At 56.1% G+C, this 15,890-nt stretch overlaps 2 protein-coding genes across 2 annotated transcripts; one reads left to right on the plus strand and one right to left on the minus strand.

The window, feature by feature from the left end:
- Nucleotides 1–977: 977 nt before the first annotated feature.
- On the minus strand, nt 978–9,857 carry SNUPN (snurportin 1). Its single transcript, XM_066559071.1, has 8 exons — nt 9,706–9,857; nt 9,403–9,559; nt 8,427–8,531; nt 8,232–8,328; nt 7,271–7,368; nt 6,911–6,988; nt 5,755–5,835; nt 978–2,018 (listed from the first exon to the last, which is right to left on the minus strand). Exons 1-8 carry the CDS (start codon nt 9,855–9,857, stop codon nt 1,701–1,703), a joined length of 1,086 nt encoding a protein of 361 aa, XP_066415168.1. The 3' UTR covers nt 978–1,700.
- Nucleotides 9,858–10,197: 340 nt separating this feature from the next.
- SNX33 (sorting nexin 33) lies at nt 10,198–15,249 on the plus strand. Its single transcript, XM_066558665.1, has 2 exons — nt 10,198–12,450; nt 14,370–15,249. Exons 1-2 carry the CDS (start codon nt 11,010–11,012, stop codon nt 14,621–14,623), a joined length of 1,695 nt encoding a protein of 564 aa, XP_066414762.1. The 5' UTR covers nt 10,198–11,009; the 3' UTR covers nt 14,624–15,249.
- Nucleotides 15,250–15,890: the final 641 nt, after the last annotated feature.

Here is a 15,890-nt window from a genome sequence, read left to right on the forward strand (position 1 = left end):
CAGCGCACACAGCCCCTCTTCAGGTGTATTTACTCTCCTTCCTTCCTGGAGGACCTTGGAAAGCTGCTGGAGGGCAGTAACCTGAGCTGCAGCTTTCTCTGCCCTAAGGGATGCACAAATCTTCCATCCAGATGCCCACCTCCGGGTTTAATTGCCTGATGGAAGGAAAACTCTGCTGATAGGAGGCTGGATGAGGTCTCCTGCTCAGCGCTCTCCCTGCAGACGTCTGCCAAGCAGGGAGGCTGAAGGTGGGAACCTTTGAGGGATTGGGAGGTTAAGGCAGTCCAGGTGCTCATCCTCTTTCCCTGGGTCAGCTGCTTCATATGATAAAAAAATAACACCGAAACCAGTAACTTAAGCAGCTGCTTGAAAGCGACAGCTCTAACACTGCGGGGCCAGGGTGCCACTTCCCTGGCGGGGAAGGGGAGGGGAGGGCAGCCCCCTCCCACAGCCAGGCCAGTTCCTGCTGCCCGCTGCTATCATCAATAGCGCTGCACGGCCAGATGGTCGCACACAGCCCACACGCTTGGCACAGAAACCAGGCTCTTTCTGGGAAAAACGGGGGGTGCAAAGGCAGGATACAAGTGTACCCGCTATCTGCAGGTGGCCATCCCCATTCTCAGTATCTCCTCCAGGGGAATTTCCATAGAGAGCTGGGAGGAGAGTCCCCAACGCTGCTGTGAGCTTGGTATTTCATCTCCCTCCTTTTCATCTCTCTCTGGAAACCAACCTGGGGACAGTGAGAACGATCATTTCACCCCCCCAAAACCAGGGAGGGGGAGCAGCTGGTGCTTAAAAGGTGGGGTTGGGCTGGGATGAGAAAGACAGGACAAGAGACTGAAGTACCTCGATGTGCAGAGAATTAAACCCACACAAGCGTTTCCTCTGCTCCAGTCAGCACTGGAACCAATTTTTCAATCCCTATTTGGGAGGCACAGCACGCATCCACCCTTAGGTAGCAGGAAGACGCTCAAGAATTTGTCTTTCTGAGAAACCTTTTATTTGGCACGATCAATGGTAGCGTTTTTCAGAGAGAACCCATTCCTTCCTCCCCCCACTAGGGAGAAAAGCCTTGAGGAGAGAGAGGCTTCTGCCGTGCTCATGCTGCACAAAGCCCTGCTCCAAGGCAGGTCCTGCTGCAACGCAGGGAAATTTAGATTTTCCCAAGAATGCATGGGTGTGGAAAGTCCAGCCTTTGCATTTACAGCAGATCACTGCAAACTTTTTGTTAGTAACAACTTTCATTGGAAAGGCCTCAGAAAACAGCTGGATCAAAGGCTGAGGAGCCCCAGTTTCCAGGGCTGGGAAGGTGGGGCTGCTGCAAGGGTCACAAGCAGCAGCTGCACCTCAGAGGTCCAAGCACTGTTCCTATGCTGGAGTTTTGCCAAGACTCTAACAGAAGCGGGGTCAGGAGCTGAACTGTATCCTGCGCTATGGGGACAGATCATTTCCCAACACGACTGCTTTAGTGAAGAACCAGACTGTTAAGGCCTCACAGAAGTCCTGGCAAGGAGTATATAGGTATATACTAACAACAAATACAAAAAATCCAGCAGCACCTGGGGCAAGATATTCCACTGTCATGCCCTTTAAACAAAGCCATCCTATCATTATTACTCTGCCCCCTCAGGAGCACGAGGCACAGTGAGGAGCAGGGAGCTTTTTCCCTGCTCTCTGCCCAGCTGGGCTGTCCCAGCAGCTCAACTCTCCATCTGGCTCACTGCTCCATCCCGGCCCTCCGGAGACTTTTCTGGCTGAGGGGTGGACAAGTGTTCCAGCTCGTAGTGTCCGTTCCTCGTGGCTGCCTGGCCCTTTTCTGCCGCCAGCTTTTTGCTCCTCTTGCTCTCGATGATCTGCTGGAGCTGCCGCCCGGCATAGTCGGGCTTGGCTGTGAGCTCAGTGGCGGGCACGGTGAGCCCCAGGATCTCAGGGACCATGTAGGGCCGCAGCCAGCCCACCAGCGGGGTGCTGCCCGGGGTGTAGTGGGTCTGCTTGTGGTAGAAGAGCAGCCCATCGACCTGCGGGCAGGAGAGAGAATGAATGAAAGGGCAGAGCTGAGGCTCCTGCAGGTGAATGACCAGGCAGCAGACAATGGCTCTGCTCTCTGTTCGTAGGCCAAAACCACCAGCTGGATCATTTTTCCTCAAGCAGTGCAATAAATAGCGGAAGGGAGAGGAGAAACCTGCAGAGCTGCTGCCCTGAAAGATCAGCGACTCCCAGATGGCTTTAAATTGTCAAAGGCAAATGAGTCCAGCTTGGTGTCGGCACAGAGCAACGTCCTCTGGATGCTTTCATTCCATTCTGCAGAAAAGCCAGAGAGTCTCTGAATAAGGCAGCCCACTTTACTGGATTAGGGCTAGTTTAAATAATACATTTGGAAAGTAATTAGCCCGAGCGTGTGACGCCAAGGAGCCCCGATTCCTAACAGCTCTTTCAGCTGGCTTATGCCAAAAAAATTCTTAACGTTTCCCTGGAGAGAACTTCTCCTAGCAATCAGTGACAGTTAAGGGCACTCAGGACTTTAAATGTTTAGGCCCTAACTCTTGTGCCACTATTTCCACACTCTGCAGTGCTGCAGCTGGCTGACGTTTTCCCCACTTCCCCACCGTGCTCAGGGATCCTCATCCCCCCTCTTCCCACGCTTCCCAGGGGTGTGCTCTGCAAGGTTGGATCCTTCTGTCTCAGGCTGACTAATGCTGGAGGTGGTGCTCCTCTTAGCTCAGCTTCACAAGCTCTTAAAAGGCCATTTGGCTACGAGGAAGAGTGGCTGAGTGGGCAGAAAAGAGGAGAACAAGAGCCCACCTCAGGATGAACTGCTCCCAGGCCCCTCCCTGATCCTACAGACTCCAGAACAGAAACACTGGCTGAGCACAAAGCAGCATATGTCCACTTCTGCTCCACAGCTGCTAACCTCTGGCAGAGAGGGTAAAGCTTCTGGCACTATTCTGTGCATAATTTTCAGTCACTGTTAACATTTTGCAAAATAATCCCAGAAAAAGGGGGATTTCTGTGCTAGGAAAACATAAAACCAGAACAGTAAACATCATGATGAGCTTGTGCAACCCCTCTGGACATATAAAGTGAAAAGCTTTTCCCCCACCCTGCCTCCTGGCAAGAATCAGATTCTGCAGCACTCCAGTACATCCAGCCCATTCCTGTGGGTGCGTGGCACTCGATGAGCAACCGGGATTCTCCAGTACCCACAGGAATGTTTCAGTACAGATCAGAGCCTGGAAGGCCTTCCAGATCACTCCAAATACCTTCCCCAAGCTGGAGAATTCAAAGGAGTTCAGCCTGGTGGAAACAGGTCACGTTCCCCATTGCCTAATTTCAGTGACTCCTATATTCCTTCTCGTTTATTTAATTTGTTGGCCGGGTCCCTGCCCCAAGTCACCACAGTGACAGTGGCCACATCAGAACCAGGACTGATGCTGTCCCTGAAGGCCCAAACCTGAGGAGAGACTGGCCTGGCAGGATTTAACATTCCACAGCCATGCTTTCCAGATTTTAGGTGCTTAACAGTCCTCCCATTCCTAAGCATCAGGGTTTCTCAGAGGCTTTGGCTCCCCTGCCTTCGTGGAAAGCATGATTTTACCCAGATCTGTGAGAGGGACAGTAGCTCTTAAGATCCACTCTGAAAACCACTTGAAATTCAGAGCCAGTCAAATGATCCAAAGTCTACTGAATTCCAGGGAATAAGAGTCCACTGAATAGAGTGGATCAGGCCCTAGCTCTGAGGTTACAGATTAACTCTGAAGAAGACCCAGATCTGAAAGCACTGACCTCCTCTGTGGCCACCACACACACAGGATCCCTGTCAGCATCAAGATGCTGGGTCCACACCTAAGACCACCTTTGTTACCCTCCACCCATAGTCAGGATGTATTTTGCCTCCTGCAAAGTTTACTCTGTTCTGTGCCGGTGGTAGGAGGTGTTTTTGGGGATTTTTGGGCTCCCTCTTGTGGCACACCACACAGACCCACAGCTGCCTTCTTCCTGGAAAAAGCACCACAGTTCCTGTGGTGTTGGGGCTGCTTTGAGCCAATGCACACCACGTTTTGCTTCTTGGGGTCACACCCTGATACAGCAGAGGGTTTGGGGGGGCAAATCACAGCTGGATTACACAGCTGGAGCCTGTGCAGCTCCATCTCCTGCTCCAGAGTTTCGCAATGGCCTCCTTTGTAGCCCAGAAGTTTGCTGCTCTGAGTGCAGTGGGCAAATGCTGCAGCCTTTCCTCACGGGAGAGGATGCCTCAGGAGGGGATGAAGACTTTACTCAGGAAAGCCAGGAATGACTGTTTCTACAGAGGCACTTGGAGCATTTATTATTGAGCAAGCCAGCTGAAAGAAAGCTGGGAAGCCTCTTCAATCCATGTTCAGAGCAGGGTCTGGCAAGACCAGCGAGGGGCTGGGACTTTCCAACTTGCTCTGATGACTGTCCTGGCTTTCACAAGCTGAAATCAAAGTCATTCCTCACAACCAAGTTAGTGCCCTTAACTTAAACCTACACCTATTTTAATGGCTAACTCAGGATGGGAGACCATGAGAGACACTGTTGCATCAACGTGGCTTTTGGCTTCGTGGGACAAGAAATCTCTGTGGAAGCTGCTCCTGATGTAGGGCTGAGCTGGGCACTCCCAGGAACAGCTGCAGCCACTGGAGGAGGTTCTGGCTCACAGATGTTGTCACTGTCACCGGGTCGGAATGCCACTGCCTCCTCCATCCCCTTCCCTTGCAGTGACAAGTGAGCCAGGGCAGACAAAAGCAGCCAGAGCTGATTCCACAAGGGGCTATGAGACTCACTGCTCACAACCACACGGAACTGAGCTGGGGGCATGTGGCTTTGCCTGTCCTGCCCTTTCCCAGAGGTCAGAACAGCACAACAGCTGTGGCAGGGGAAGTTTAGAGTGGATATAGGAAAAATCTTCCCCCAGGGGATGGTCAGGCACTGGAATAGGCTCCCCAGAGCAGCAGCCATTAGCCCCAAGCTTGCCAGAGCTCAGGGAGCCTTTGGACAACACTCTCAGGCCCGAGGTGGGATTCTTGGAGCTGACCTGTGCAGGGCCAGAGCTGGAATTAGAGGCTACTAGCAGGTTCCTTTCCACTCAATATTGTATGATTCTACTTATAAAGCTGATGAAGCAGACACGAGTGTCCTGCTCTGTAAACAACACTGCTCAGTGATTTCTGTCACAGCCAACTGCCCCCAGCTCCAGTACACTTCAAGCACCCATCATGAACACCCAAACCCCTCAAAAACATTGGGATCTTACTACCACCCTTCTCCTTCCTCCCCACAAAACAGCCAGCTGCCTTGTTGGAAGCACCAACACCAAGGAAATGCACACAACCCCACCCAGGGTAGTGGTCAATACCAGTTTTGGCCCTAAAAAGGTCAGCTGTCCATCACACTGCTATGTGAACCTGAGTTGTGCTGCTGTGGAGGCAGCCTGAGTGTCCTCTCATCCCAAGAGGCTCTTTCAGACACAGCCAAATGCAGCAAGGGCAGCACAAACCCAGGGAGTGCTGTGCTTTAACTCTTGCTCGTTTGTGTGGTTGGATGAGGTGTGTGACAAGGCAACAGATCAAACATGGGCATAGAGGCATCCACCTCACACACAGCAACCAGCAACTTGGCAAGCTTTCTGCAGCCTCAGGAGAGCAAATTCCCAAGGAGAGAGGATGCACCTCTTTCCCAGCACTGGCAGAGCTGTTGCTAAGGCTGGGGTCCAGGCCCCCACCTGAGTGTTCTCACCTCAAAGGGAAAGTCTGTAGCCAGCAGCTCACACAGGCTGTCCGAGGAGCAGGGGAAGTTCTGCAGGCCCACAAATTTGTACTGGAAGAATAAGAGAGGGTTAGAAGAGGCAACTCTCTGGTCTACAGGAGAACAAGTTGCTGCACTGGTGTGCAGGTAGCTAAAAAGGAAGGATTCCTCTGGTGCAGGATGTGGCATAAGAGGGAAAGGGTGAGGAACAGCTCCCACATACTCCTGATACCTTTTTTCCCAAGCACCTAAGACTGCAGGAAGGACTTTTCAGGAGACCTGACCCAGAGATGCTCTTCTAACCAAAATAGAAAATGATGACCTCCAGGCAGGATGCAAAGCAGACAGATGTCTGCTCCAGGCTGCTGCCTCAGCCAAGCCAATCTTTCCACCCAGGAAATGAAAGCTGAAACAACCCCCCCTCCATTAGGTAGTTATCTTCTGGATATTCCTGTTGGGAGTCAGGACAGGATGTTCTCTGAACACAGACACCCTCACTGCAGTCAGCTCCATTTATCACCCAGATGCTCAGCTCACAGGAGCTGCTCTGCTTGGCCATGTTTGAGCAGACAAATCTCTCATGTCTGTACCCAAAATTCATGTTCCAAGCTGCTGTGGACTCTAGGTCTGACCCCCATGTGTAAGCCTTCAAAGCAAGACTTTTTATTCTGGCTCAGCAGGGACTCTGGGTGGCAAGCCAGCATTCATCCCGACAACTTCAATGATCAGTTTAAACAGAGGGAAGGCTTAAAGCTTTACAAACCCACAAGACTGCCAGAATAAACCCCATTGTAGTCAGGCTGCCAACCAACACTGCTCCTGAAGAAACCACACTGGCTTTCCATTCCATTACAAGGGAAAGCTAAAAACAGCATGGAAGTTAGCTGATACCCTGCAGTGTGATCTCCCTCAGCACTTTGGATGGGGGGGAAAAAACCCACTAAACTCATTTACAATATGCAGTGGTTCTATTTACATCCTGACCACGGCATCCCATTTCATCAGATCTACACTTTGAAGCCTGATCTGTGAGTGGAAAGGAAAAAAAGGGAAAAAAAAGCTTCCACTTGTGAAAGAAACTGCTGAAGCCTGCTGAACAGGAGAGCTTACCCCCCCTCAGCCTCCTCCTCAGTACAAAAGGACTTACCGGATTAATCCTGCTTTTCTCTCCCAGCCCTTCCTCCTCTTGGATTTTTGAGGAGAGCCAGAAGAATCTGAAGTCAGTCTGTGAAAGGAGGCAGAGTTAGTGACCATTCACCACACATCACCTGGCAGCGTCTGCTGAGCACCTTTGATCCTCTGCCCTCACCTGGGAGATTTACAAATCAACTTAATCTGCAGAAACAGCACCCCAAACCCTGCTGCTCCCCCCCAAACACTTATCCAGCAGCTCTAAAGCTGTAAAGATGCTGGTGCTTAGGAGAAATTTCTGCCTTTTGCAGAGTGAGCTTCACACAGTGCTGGAGCAAAGCAGCTCAGGGAACAGCAGGAAGGGCAGGGTCAGTACCTGGCAGTCATAAACAGGGTGTCCTCTCCAGCACATCACATCCAGGATGTAGTAGGTCTGCTTGGCCTCGCTGTAGATGCAGTCCAGGATGCTGTACACTGCACACACAAACACAGGGAGGTCCAGACCTGCTCCTAGCACTGCCCAAGCCAGCTGGCAAATACCAGGTCCCAGCTCTATGACAGTAATCCTGCCCTGATGTGGGACTGTGGCGTGCAGAGGGATCCCCTCCTGCCAACACAAACTGCAGCCCCAAAAAGCCTTGAGCTTGAGGAGTCCCACAAGGCTGCAAAGGCACCAGTCAGAGGCACAACAAGCAAGGGCATGTTTCAGGAAATGGCATTTGCCAGACAGTAAGCCTCTCTTTTTGGGGCAAAAAAAAAGAATTCCAAGACATATTAAGGAAGATGACACCATACAAAGGTGTCTGCTAGAGGACAGAGAGGATGTCAGAGTTTGTGTCAGTCAAACAGGAAGTTTATTAAAAGATGTGGCAGGACATGAGGCAATGGTTTTAAACTGGAAAAGGGCAATTTCAGATTAGATGTTAGGAAGAAATTTTTTCCTGTGAAGGTGCTGAGTCCCTGGCACAGATTGCCCAGAGCAGCTGTGGCTGCCCCATCCCTGGAAGTGTCCAAGGCCAGGCTGGACAGGGTTTGGAGCACCCTGTTTTAGAGGAAGGTTCCCTGTCCTTGGCAGGGCAGTGGAACAAGATGAGCTTTAAGGTCTCTTCCAACCCAAACCATTCAGGGATTCTGTGTGCTTATAAAGGCATCTGATACTGCTCCCATCTAGTTATCTCCAGACATACAGAAGGCCTGAAGCTGACCACCCCCAGCACAAAAGAGGGGCACAGCTGTAGGCCTTGGGGGAGCTGAAGGAGCAGCACTGGGCCTGTGAGCACACACAAACTCCCAGGCAGTTCCCTTCTCTCCATCCCAGACCCTCCTCACACCTGTACCTTTGTCACTGGTTGAGTTGTGCCGGTTTCCCCCTGGCAGCAGGGATGGGAACCTGTTGACACAGAAGCCACTCTTGGTGTAAGCTGCTGTTGTGCCCTATGAGGAAAAAAGGAGAGAAAAAACCCAGTCAAGCTAGTTTTATGTTGTCTGTGAATGGCTAGACATCCTTTAGCTGCTGGTGGAAGCCCACTTACCCTGGAGGCCACGACAAGAGCCCTTTTCCCGACGGGACACACCACCACAACCCACTCCTGCTCCAGATCTGAGGGGACATCCACCAGCCACTCTGACAGCATCAGCTGCAGGGAGCCCAGGGAGAAGAACCAGTCAGTAACAGCTCTGCTGAAGTTATGGACAACAAACAGCTCAAGGGTAAAGCAAGGAGGTTTTGACTTTGCTTTGACACTGGGTGTTTTAAGGGCAGCTGGCACTGCTTGTCACCCCCGAAAGGGCTCCTTCCCTCCCCTCTAATGAAGTCCAACCTGCCTAACACATTCTTCTTCAAGTCTTCTTCTTGCTTCCCAGCTGCTGACTGCGCTTCAGACCACAGCACAGGGCTCCCACTGGGCACCCCACACCTTGGTCCCTGCTCCAGCACTTTAATTTTAAGAACACAGCAGGGCTTAGAGATTCCAAGATGTCAGGAGTAAAGAGCCTGGACAAACTGACCCCTTCAGAGGTTGCCTAAGTGGCTGTGTGTTATCTAGAACCAATACAGCACCCAGGCTGATAAAACCCAGCTGAGTTTGCCCTTTTTTCCTTTCCAAACACAGGGAAACAGAAATCTTTAACTGAATACTGCCTAACAGGGTACTCATGCTGCTGGCTGAGCTGAAATCTCCTAAAGTGGGGAACACAGTGATGCAGAATTAATGGCTGGAATCAGTGACCTTCGAGGTCTTTTCAACCTAAGTGATTCGAAAGCACATCCCATCTCCACGTGTTTTGGAGGTGAACTAAACACAATTTCTCTGCAAGCACCAAGCCGAGCAGGACACACTCCTCTGAGCCCCCAAATGGCCATCACCGGGGCCTCAAAGCACCCCACATCCCTGCCCCACAGCCACACCTCGCCACGGGGACACAGATAGCCAAAACTGTGGCCTCAAAGCACCCCACATCCCTGCCCCACAGCCGCACCCCGCCACGGGGACACAGCTGGCTCCTCACCTGATTGGCGTAGCGCTTGGGCAGCTTTTTACCAGCATCCACGTCCATCGCCTCTTCCTCCGCATCTTCCCCTTCCTTGTCCTCGTCCTCGCTCTCCACCCCTGCCCAGTCGTCCTCCGCCAGCCTCCTGGCATGGTTCACGTAGTCCAGCCGCCTCCTGGGGTCGAGCAAACAACCCGCGGGGTGTCAGGTCCCGCACGGCACACGCGGCCCGGGCTGCTCCCCTCAGGCAGCTCCGGCCCGGCCCAGCGCGCCCCGCGCTCCCATCCCGGCGGCTCCCATCCCGCCCGCCGCCGCGCTCACTCTCTCTGGATGCGGAGGAGGCGCTGCCGACGCTCGGCCTGCCCGGGGCCGCCGCGGGGCTTGTAGGCGGCCAGCCGGGGGTGCGGCGCGGCCGGGCTGCAGGGCCCCGCCAGCCCCACGCCCGCCGCCAGCGCCGCGCTCAGCTCCTCCATGGCAACCCCGCGGCCCGCCCGCCGCGCTTCCGCCCGCGCCGCCCGCAGCGCCCCCGCCTGGCGCGGAGGCCCCGCGCCCCCCCTCAGCCCGCTCGCCCCGTGCCTCAGTTTCCCCCACGCCCGGGCACCGGCACGGGGCGCTGCGGGCCGGGACCGGGCACGGGCGAGGGGTACGACCCGGCGGGGACGCGGGAGCAGCCGCAGCCCCCGCGGGCGGGGAGTCGTGCCCCCGGGGCCGGCTGCCTGCAGAGGGCAGCGTGCGGCTGGCCGGGCCCGGCCGGGCCGCTCCCCGCCGCGAACCGGGCGGCGGAGCGCGGAGCGCTGCCCTGCGTCACGGGAGGCTGGCGGCCGGCTCCGCCACCCCTTCGTCAACGGGAGCGGCCCCGGCGCTGCCCCGTCATAGCCGGTGGCTGCAGGAGCGGCCCCGACACCGACACGGGCACCACCGCCGGCGCCGCCTCCGTCCTGCGTGAGATTTACGGATTTCAGGGAAAAACCAGACCCCACCAACCATCGGGAAAGTCGGCCCGGAAAGGAATTGCAAAATCCCGGGATCACCGGGAGGTTGGGCAGGGTTTGAGGTCGTGCCCGGCGGTCTCCCAGCGCCCACCGACGGGAAATTTAGGGTGTTATACCCACAGGAGCCCCGAGAAAAATCGCTTTGGATTTATTTCCTCGTTGGCAGCCAGGGGTTTTCCTCCCGGAGAGTGAAAGCTCGGGATCAGCCTCCCAGGGAGATAAACCCTGCGCGGACATGGCAGAGCCCGGCTCTCGGGCCGGCCGGGATCCACATCCCGGAGGAGCCAGGCGAACGCCGCTCGCGTGACTGGGAATCTTGTTTTTATCCAGGGAATGCCGTTTTTAAACGGAGAATGTTCTTTTTAAGCGGGGCGCCGGGATCGCGGGGGGTCACTTGGACATAGGGACGTTGGCGTCACCTCGTAAGGGATTTCTTCTCCACCTTTTTTTTTTTTAATTTTTTTATTATTATTATTATTTTCCTGGGAAAGCGGCCAAGCCATTTCCCACAGCGCCTGGTGGTGATCCCGGAGCGGCGCGAGCCCGCGGTATTGCCGGGACTGGGGGGGTGTTTTGGCCGGGGGGGTTGCGTTCCGCTGGCTCCCCCCCCCTCTTCCCGACCCGGGACCGGCCATGGCGTTGAAAGCCAGAGCGCTTTACAACTTCCAGAGCGAAAACAAAGAGGAGATCAGCATCCAGGAGAACGAGGAGCTCGTCATCTTCAGCGAGAACTCCCTGGACGGGTGGTTGCAGGGCCAAAACAGCCGTGGGGAGACCGGCCTCTTCCCCGCTTCCTACGTCGAGATCCTCCGCTCCCGCTCGGGCTCCAACTACACGGACTATTCCAGCAGCCCGGTCGGCTCCCCCGGGCACGATTCCTCCTTGTACTCGGCATCCCCCAACCCCGGCATCTCCTACCAGGGCAGTTTTGAGGATGATGATGATGACGATTGGGATGACTGGGACGACGCGTGCACGGTGGTGGAGGAGCCGCGGAGCGCGCCGGGCACCAACGGGCACCCCTCGCCCAGCCTGCCGTGCCCGGCAGCCTATGGCCACCACCAGCACGCCGGCTACCGGCCCAAGCCGGCGCTGGAGAGGCAGGACAGCATGGGCTCCTCCAAGAGGGGCAGCGTGGTGGGCAGAAACCTCAACCGCTTCTCCTGCTTTGTCCGCTCCGGGGTGGAAGCCTTCATCCTGGGCGACGTGCCCCTGATGTCCAAGATCGCTGAGACCTACTGCATCGAGATGGGCTCCAGAGGCCCGCAGTGGAGGGCCAACCCCCACCCGTTCATCTGCTCCGTGGAGGACCCCACCAAGCAAACCAAGTTCAAGGGCATCAAGAGCTACATCTCCTACAAGCTGACGCCCAGCAACTTCAACTCTCCCGTGTACCGGCGCTACAAGCACTTTGACTGGCTCTACAACCGCCTGCTGCACAAGTTCACGGTGATCTCGGTGCCGCACCTGCCCGAGAAGCAGGCCACCGGCCGCTTCGAGGAGGACTTCATCGAGAAGCGCAAGCGGCGGCTGATCCTCTGGATGGAGCACATGACCAGCCACCCCGTCCTCTCCCAGTACGAGGGCTTCCAGCACTTCCTCTGCTGCCGCGACGAGAAGCAGTGGAAGCTGGGCAAACGCCGGGCGGAGAAGGATGAGATGGTGGGCGCCAGCTTCCTCCTCACCATCCAGATTCCCACAGAGCACCAGGACCTGCAGGATGTGGAGGACCGCGTGGATGCCTTCAAGGCCTTCAGCAAGAAGATGGATGACAGCGTCCTGCAGCTGACCAATGTGGCGTCGGAGCTGGTGCGCAAGCACGTGGGGGGCTTCCGGAAGGAATTCCAGAAGCTGGGCAATGCCTTCCAAGCCATCAGCCACTCCTTCCACATGGACCCTCCCTACAGCTTGGATGCCCTCAACAATGCCATCTCCCACACGGGCAAGACGTACGAGACTGTGGGGGAGATGTTCGCTGAGCAGCCCAAGAACGACCTGTTCCTCATGCTGGACACTCTCTCCTTGTACCAAGGGCTCCTCTCCAACTTCCCAGACATCATCCACCTGCAGAAAGGTAAAGAGGCATTCTTCTCCCCAGGAGTGGCCCCATGTGAGTGGGAATGGTGCTGCAAGTGGGATGGGGATGCAATGAGGAAATCCTTCATTGGGCCTTGAAGGGAATGGGGAATGAGGATGGGAATGGGGATGGGAACCTCTTAGGGGCGCGGTGTGGTCCCTGCTGGCACAGCTCTCCAGTCAGCCCAGCCTGGCAGAGTCTGCTAGGGCTGTTGGGTCCAGAGTCTGCCCCAGTGATCCCATGGACTCTGTAACTGCTGCTGGTGCTACCCAAAGCACTGCCAGGGGTGGTCAGCAGGGATGTCACATCCCCCAGATTGTGAGCAGGAGCCAGCACTGCTGCTGTTATGTCTGAGGTGACCTGCCCTGCACCTCTTGTGCATCCCCACCCACTGACACTTGTCCCTCCTCATCCTCCCTTCCTGCCAAGGCAGAGAATGGGTGGCCAGCAGGAATACCAGAGCTTGCTCCCCCAGGGCTGGGACATGGCTGGACAAGGCCTTGGGTTGGTCAGAGGGGCCGAGGGGGCAGGGCAGTGGAATAGGGGACACACTGAACCTCTGGGGACAACCAGGGTCACACTTTTCAAGGGTATGTCCCTGCACCTCCAAGCCCAGCAGGAGGGGGTTAGCACCCCCAGGGCATCAGAGCTCCCCATGTCCCATTTGTCCTGTTTCCCTGGGTTTGGTGGGATCAGAGTGGGGGGAGAAGTGTCAGCTGTTCTCTCCCTGGGGCAGGCAGCAGGCAGGCAGGGCTCCGTGTCCCTTTGCACCCAGGCAGCCAGCAGTGTGGGTGTGGGGCCAAAGTCCACTCACACTCCTCCCTGCCCAGCTGCCCGCAGCAGGGAGGGGACACCCACACCAGTGTCCCCAGAGTGTGGAGGACAGGTTTTCCCCAGGGTGAAGCCAGGGCTGTTTGTGTCCAACATGCAAGGATTTCTGTGCATCACTCTGCATCCCTGGGGGAGGCTGGGAAGGCAAAGAGCACAGGGAGGATTCAATCCTGCCCGGGCAGCTTCCCTGCCTTTCCTCTGAGTGTTGTTTACCCATGGAGAGGGGCTGGATCCTGTCCGGAAGCGAGGCCGCGTGGGCAGAGCGGAAGGCAGGATTTGGCCTCCAAACTTCGCTTCTTCCTTCTCCTCCTCCTCCTCCCCTCTGGGAGCAGGGCTGGCGCAGCAGGAGCACTGTAACCCCGGGTCTGGTGCTCCCGGCAAGGGGCAGGGAGAAGGGAAGAAAGCCCAGTGCGGGCCAGATCCTGTTTTTAGTTTTTTAGCCTCTGTGCTAATGAGGGGGAGGAATGCAGGGCTGGAGCCAGGCAGGATTCTTTCGAAACCGAGCTGTAAAAAAACATGGAAGGAGAGGGAAAAACTGGTGTCAGAGCATCAGCTGCCTCTGGGAGTGGGAGATGCTTTCCCAGCTGAGCTCCAGACAGCACCACGTGCCCTTGCCACATCCTGGTTCACTGCTTCCTTGGGCTAGGTTCTCCCAGGTCTGCTCCTGACCCCTATTCATGGAATGGCATGGAATATTTGGAGGGCAAGCTTGGCTGGGGTGCTTCACTGTGCTAACACTGCTCCATATCAGCTTTGCACCCCAAGCCTTGAGTCACAGCACTCAGGAGCCCAGACCCCCAAAACCAGCTATACATGAGGCTGACTGCCCAGGATGGAAAAGGAGCTGGGGTGCCAGAGTCCGGAGGGAAAATGCTCCCGGTCTTTGCCTGCCTGGAGGAGAGGGAAAGATTTGATGAGCAGGGGGAGATGCAGGCAGATCCCCCCCTGCCATGGGGCAGGTCTGTGCCTCTCCTTTGGGGCCAGGCTGGTGCCCCGGCATGGGGGGCCATGGGCTCAAGCAGGGCTGCCCAGGGAAGGGGCCCGAGGGTCGCACCCATCCCCTGACGCTGCTCCTGCCCCGCCAGGCGCCTTTGCCAAGGTGAAGGAGAGCCAGCGGATGAGCGACGAGGGCAGGATGGACCAGGAGGAGGCGGACGGGATCCGCAAGCGCTGCCGCGTGGTGGGCTTCGCCCTGCAGGCCGAGATGAACCACTTCCACGAGCGCCGCGTGGCCGACTTCAAGAGGATGATGCAGTCCTACCTGAGACAGCAGATCGTCTTCTACCAGCGCGTCAGCCAGCAGCTGGAGAAGACGCTGCGCATGTACGACAACCTCTAAGCCTCGTCCCGCCCTGCCCGCAGCCCCCGCGGCTCCTCGCACGGGCTGGAACTCACCACGCTAGTGACCAAATGACTCTGGGCTTCTTCCCCCTTCCCGGGCTGGCAGGGAAGGGCTCGCCCGCGGGCTGGCCGTGCCACCTCTTCCTTTCTTTCCCTGGGGACCTCCCACCCTGCCACGGGTCTGGCAGGAGCGTGGGGGGATCACAAGAGGGACAGGTGGGGAGGTAACGGTGCTGGGGTCTCTGCCCAGTGATTTTTAGCTTTCTGAAAACCCACTCTCCTGGAGCAGGGGTGGGTGCATCCCAGCCCGCTGGGAGGAGAAATCCAAGCGGTCGACATTTTGCACACTAAAAGCTTTTCTGATGGAAAAAAAAAAAAAAGAGAGAGAAGAAAAGAGATCTTTATTTGGAAGAGATTTTTTTTGTTTGTTTGTCACAAGATGTTTTCAATATTTTCCATTTTTCTGCAGCATTTTTACTGATCAGTTTTTAACTAGATGCACAGAGGCAAAGAGAAATCTCTTTCTCAAGTATGGCTGCTGACTGGGAAAAGGGAGGAAAAAGGAAAAAAAGGGAAAAAAATAGCCCCACAGCCTTTTCAATAAAATCATTGGTAGAAAAAACACCCACCTTCTTCCCAGAGATGTCTGTGGAAAACAGAGCTGCTCCAGGATCCCGGGGAAGGTTCTGCCTGAGCATCCCCTGGCTTCCAGCCAGCTTTGAACATCCCCGTGGTGTGGGGAGAATGACCCCAGGGGGGGTTCCCACAGCAACCACCCTCTTGCTCCCTAAACAGCCCCCCAAGGGGCAGATCCTGCCCCGCTCTGCCCTGGCTGGGACAGTGTGCTGCTGCCTGGAGACAGCAGGGCTGGCACGGGGGCCTTGTTTTTGAAGGGAAATGGCTGGGATAAATCACAGCGAGGAAAGTTAGGGCCGCCTTGGCCTGGCTCCAAGGATAAAATTAGCCCCGGCATGCAGGCCAGCGGGGCATTGTTAGACTAACAGCGACGCTGGGAATGCTGCGGGCTGTGCTCCATCCTCCCGAGCCCTCCCTGGCCCCAGGCTGCAGGACGAGCACTCTGAGGTACAGCCCTGCTCACAGCCTCCATCCAGGCAGGACGTGCTTCCTCCTGCACCCACAGCCAGGGCAGGCCCCTTCACCGTGGCCCCATTCCACCCTGGGTCCATCCCACACCAGCCCCATCCTAGCCCAGCCTCATCCCACCCTCACCACATCCTGCCTTGGCTCCATCCTACCCCATTCCC

The sequence above is a fragment of the Molothrus aeneus genome, chromosome 13 (genome assembly GCF_037042795.1).
Source record: "Molothrus aeneus isolate 106 chromosome 13, BPBGC_Maene_1.0, whole genome shotgun sequence".
Classification (NCBI taxonomy): Eukaryota; Metazoa; Chordata; class Aves; order Passeriformes; family Icteridae; genus Molothrus; species Molothrus aeneus.

Coding starts and splice junctions, on each gene's coding strand:
- SNX33 (XM_066558665.1), top strand. CDS start 11,010: ATGGCGTTGAAAGCCAGAGCGCTTTACAACTTCCAGAGCGAAAACAAA. Junction 12,451..14,369: donor CATCATCCACCTGCAGAAAG/GTAAAGAGGCAT, acceptor CTGCCCCGCCAG/GCGCCTTTGCCAAGGTGAAG.
- SNUPN (XM_066559071.1), bottom strand. CDS start 9,857: ATGGAGGAGCTGAGCGCGGCGCTGGCGGCGGGCGTGGGGCTGGCGGGG. Junction 8,532..9,402: donor CCAAGCGCTACGCCAATCAG/GTGAGGAGCCAG, acceptor GGCTCCCTGCAG/CTGATGCTGTCAGAGTGGCT. Junction 5,836..6,910: donor AGAAAAGCAGGATTAATCCG/GTAAGTCCTTTT, acceptor TTATTCTTCCAG/TACAAATTTGTGGGCCTGCA.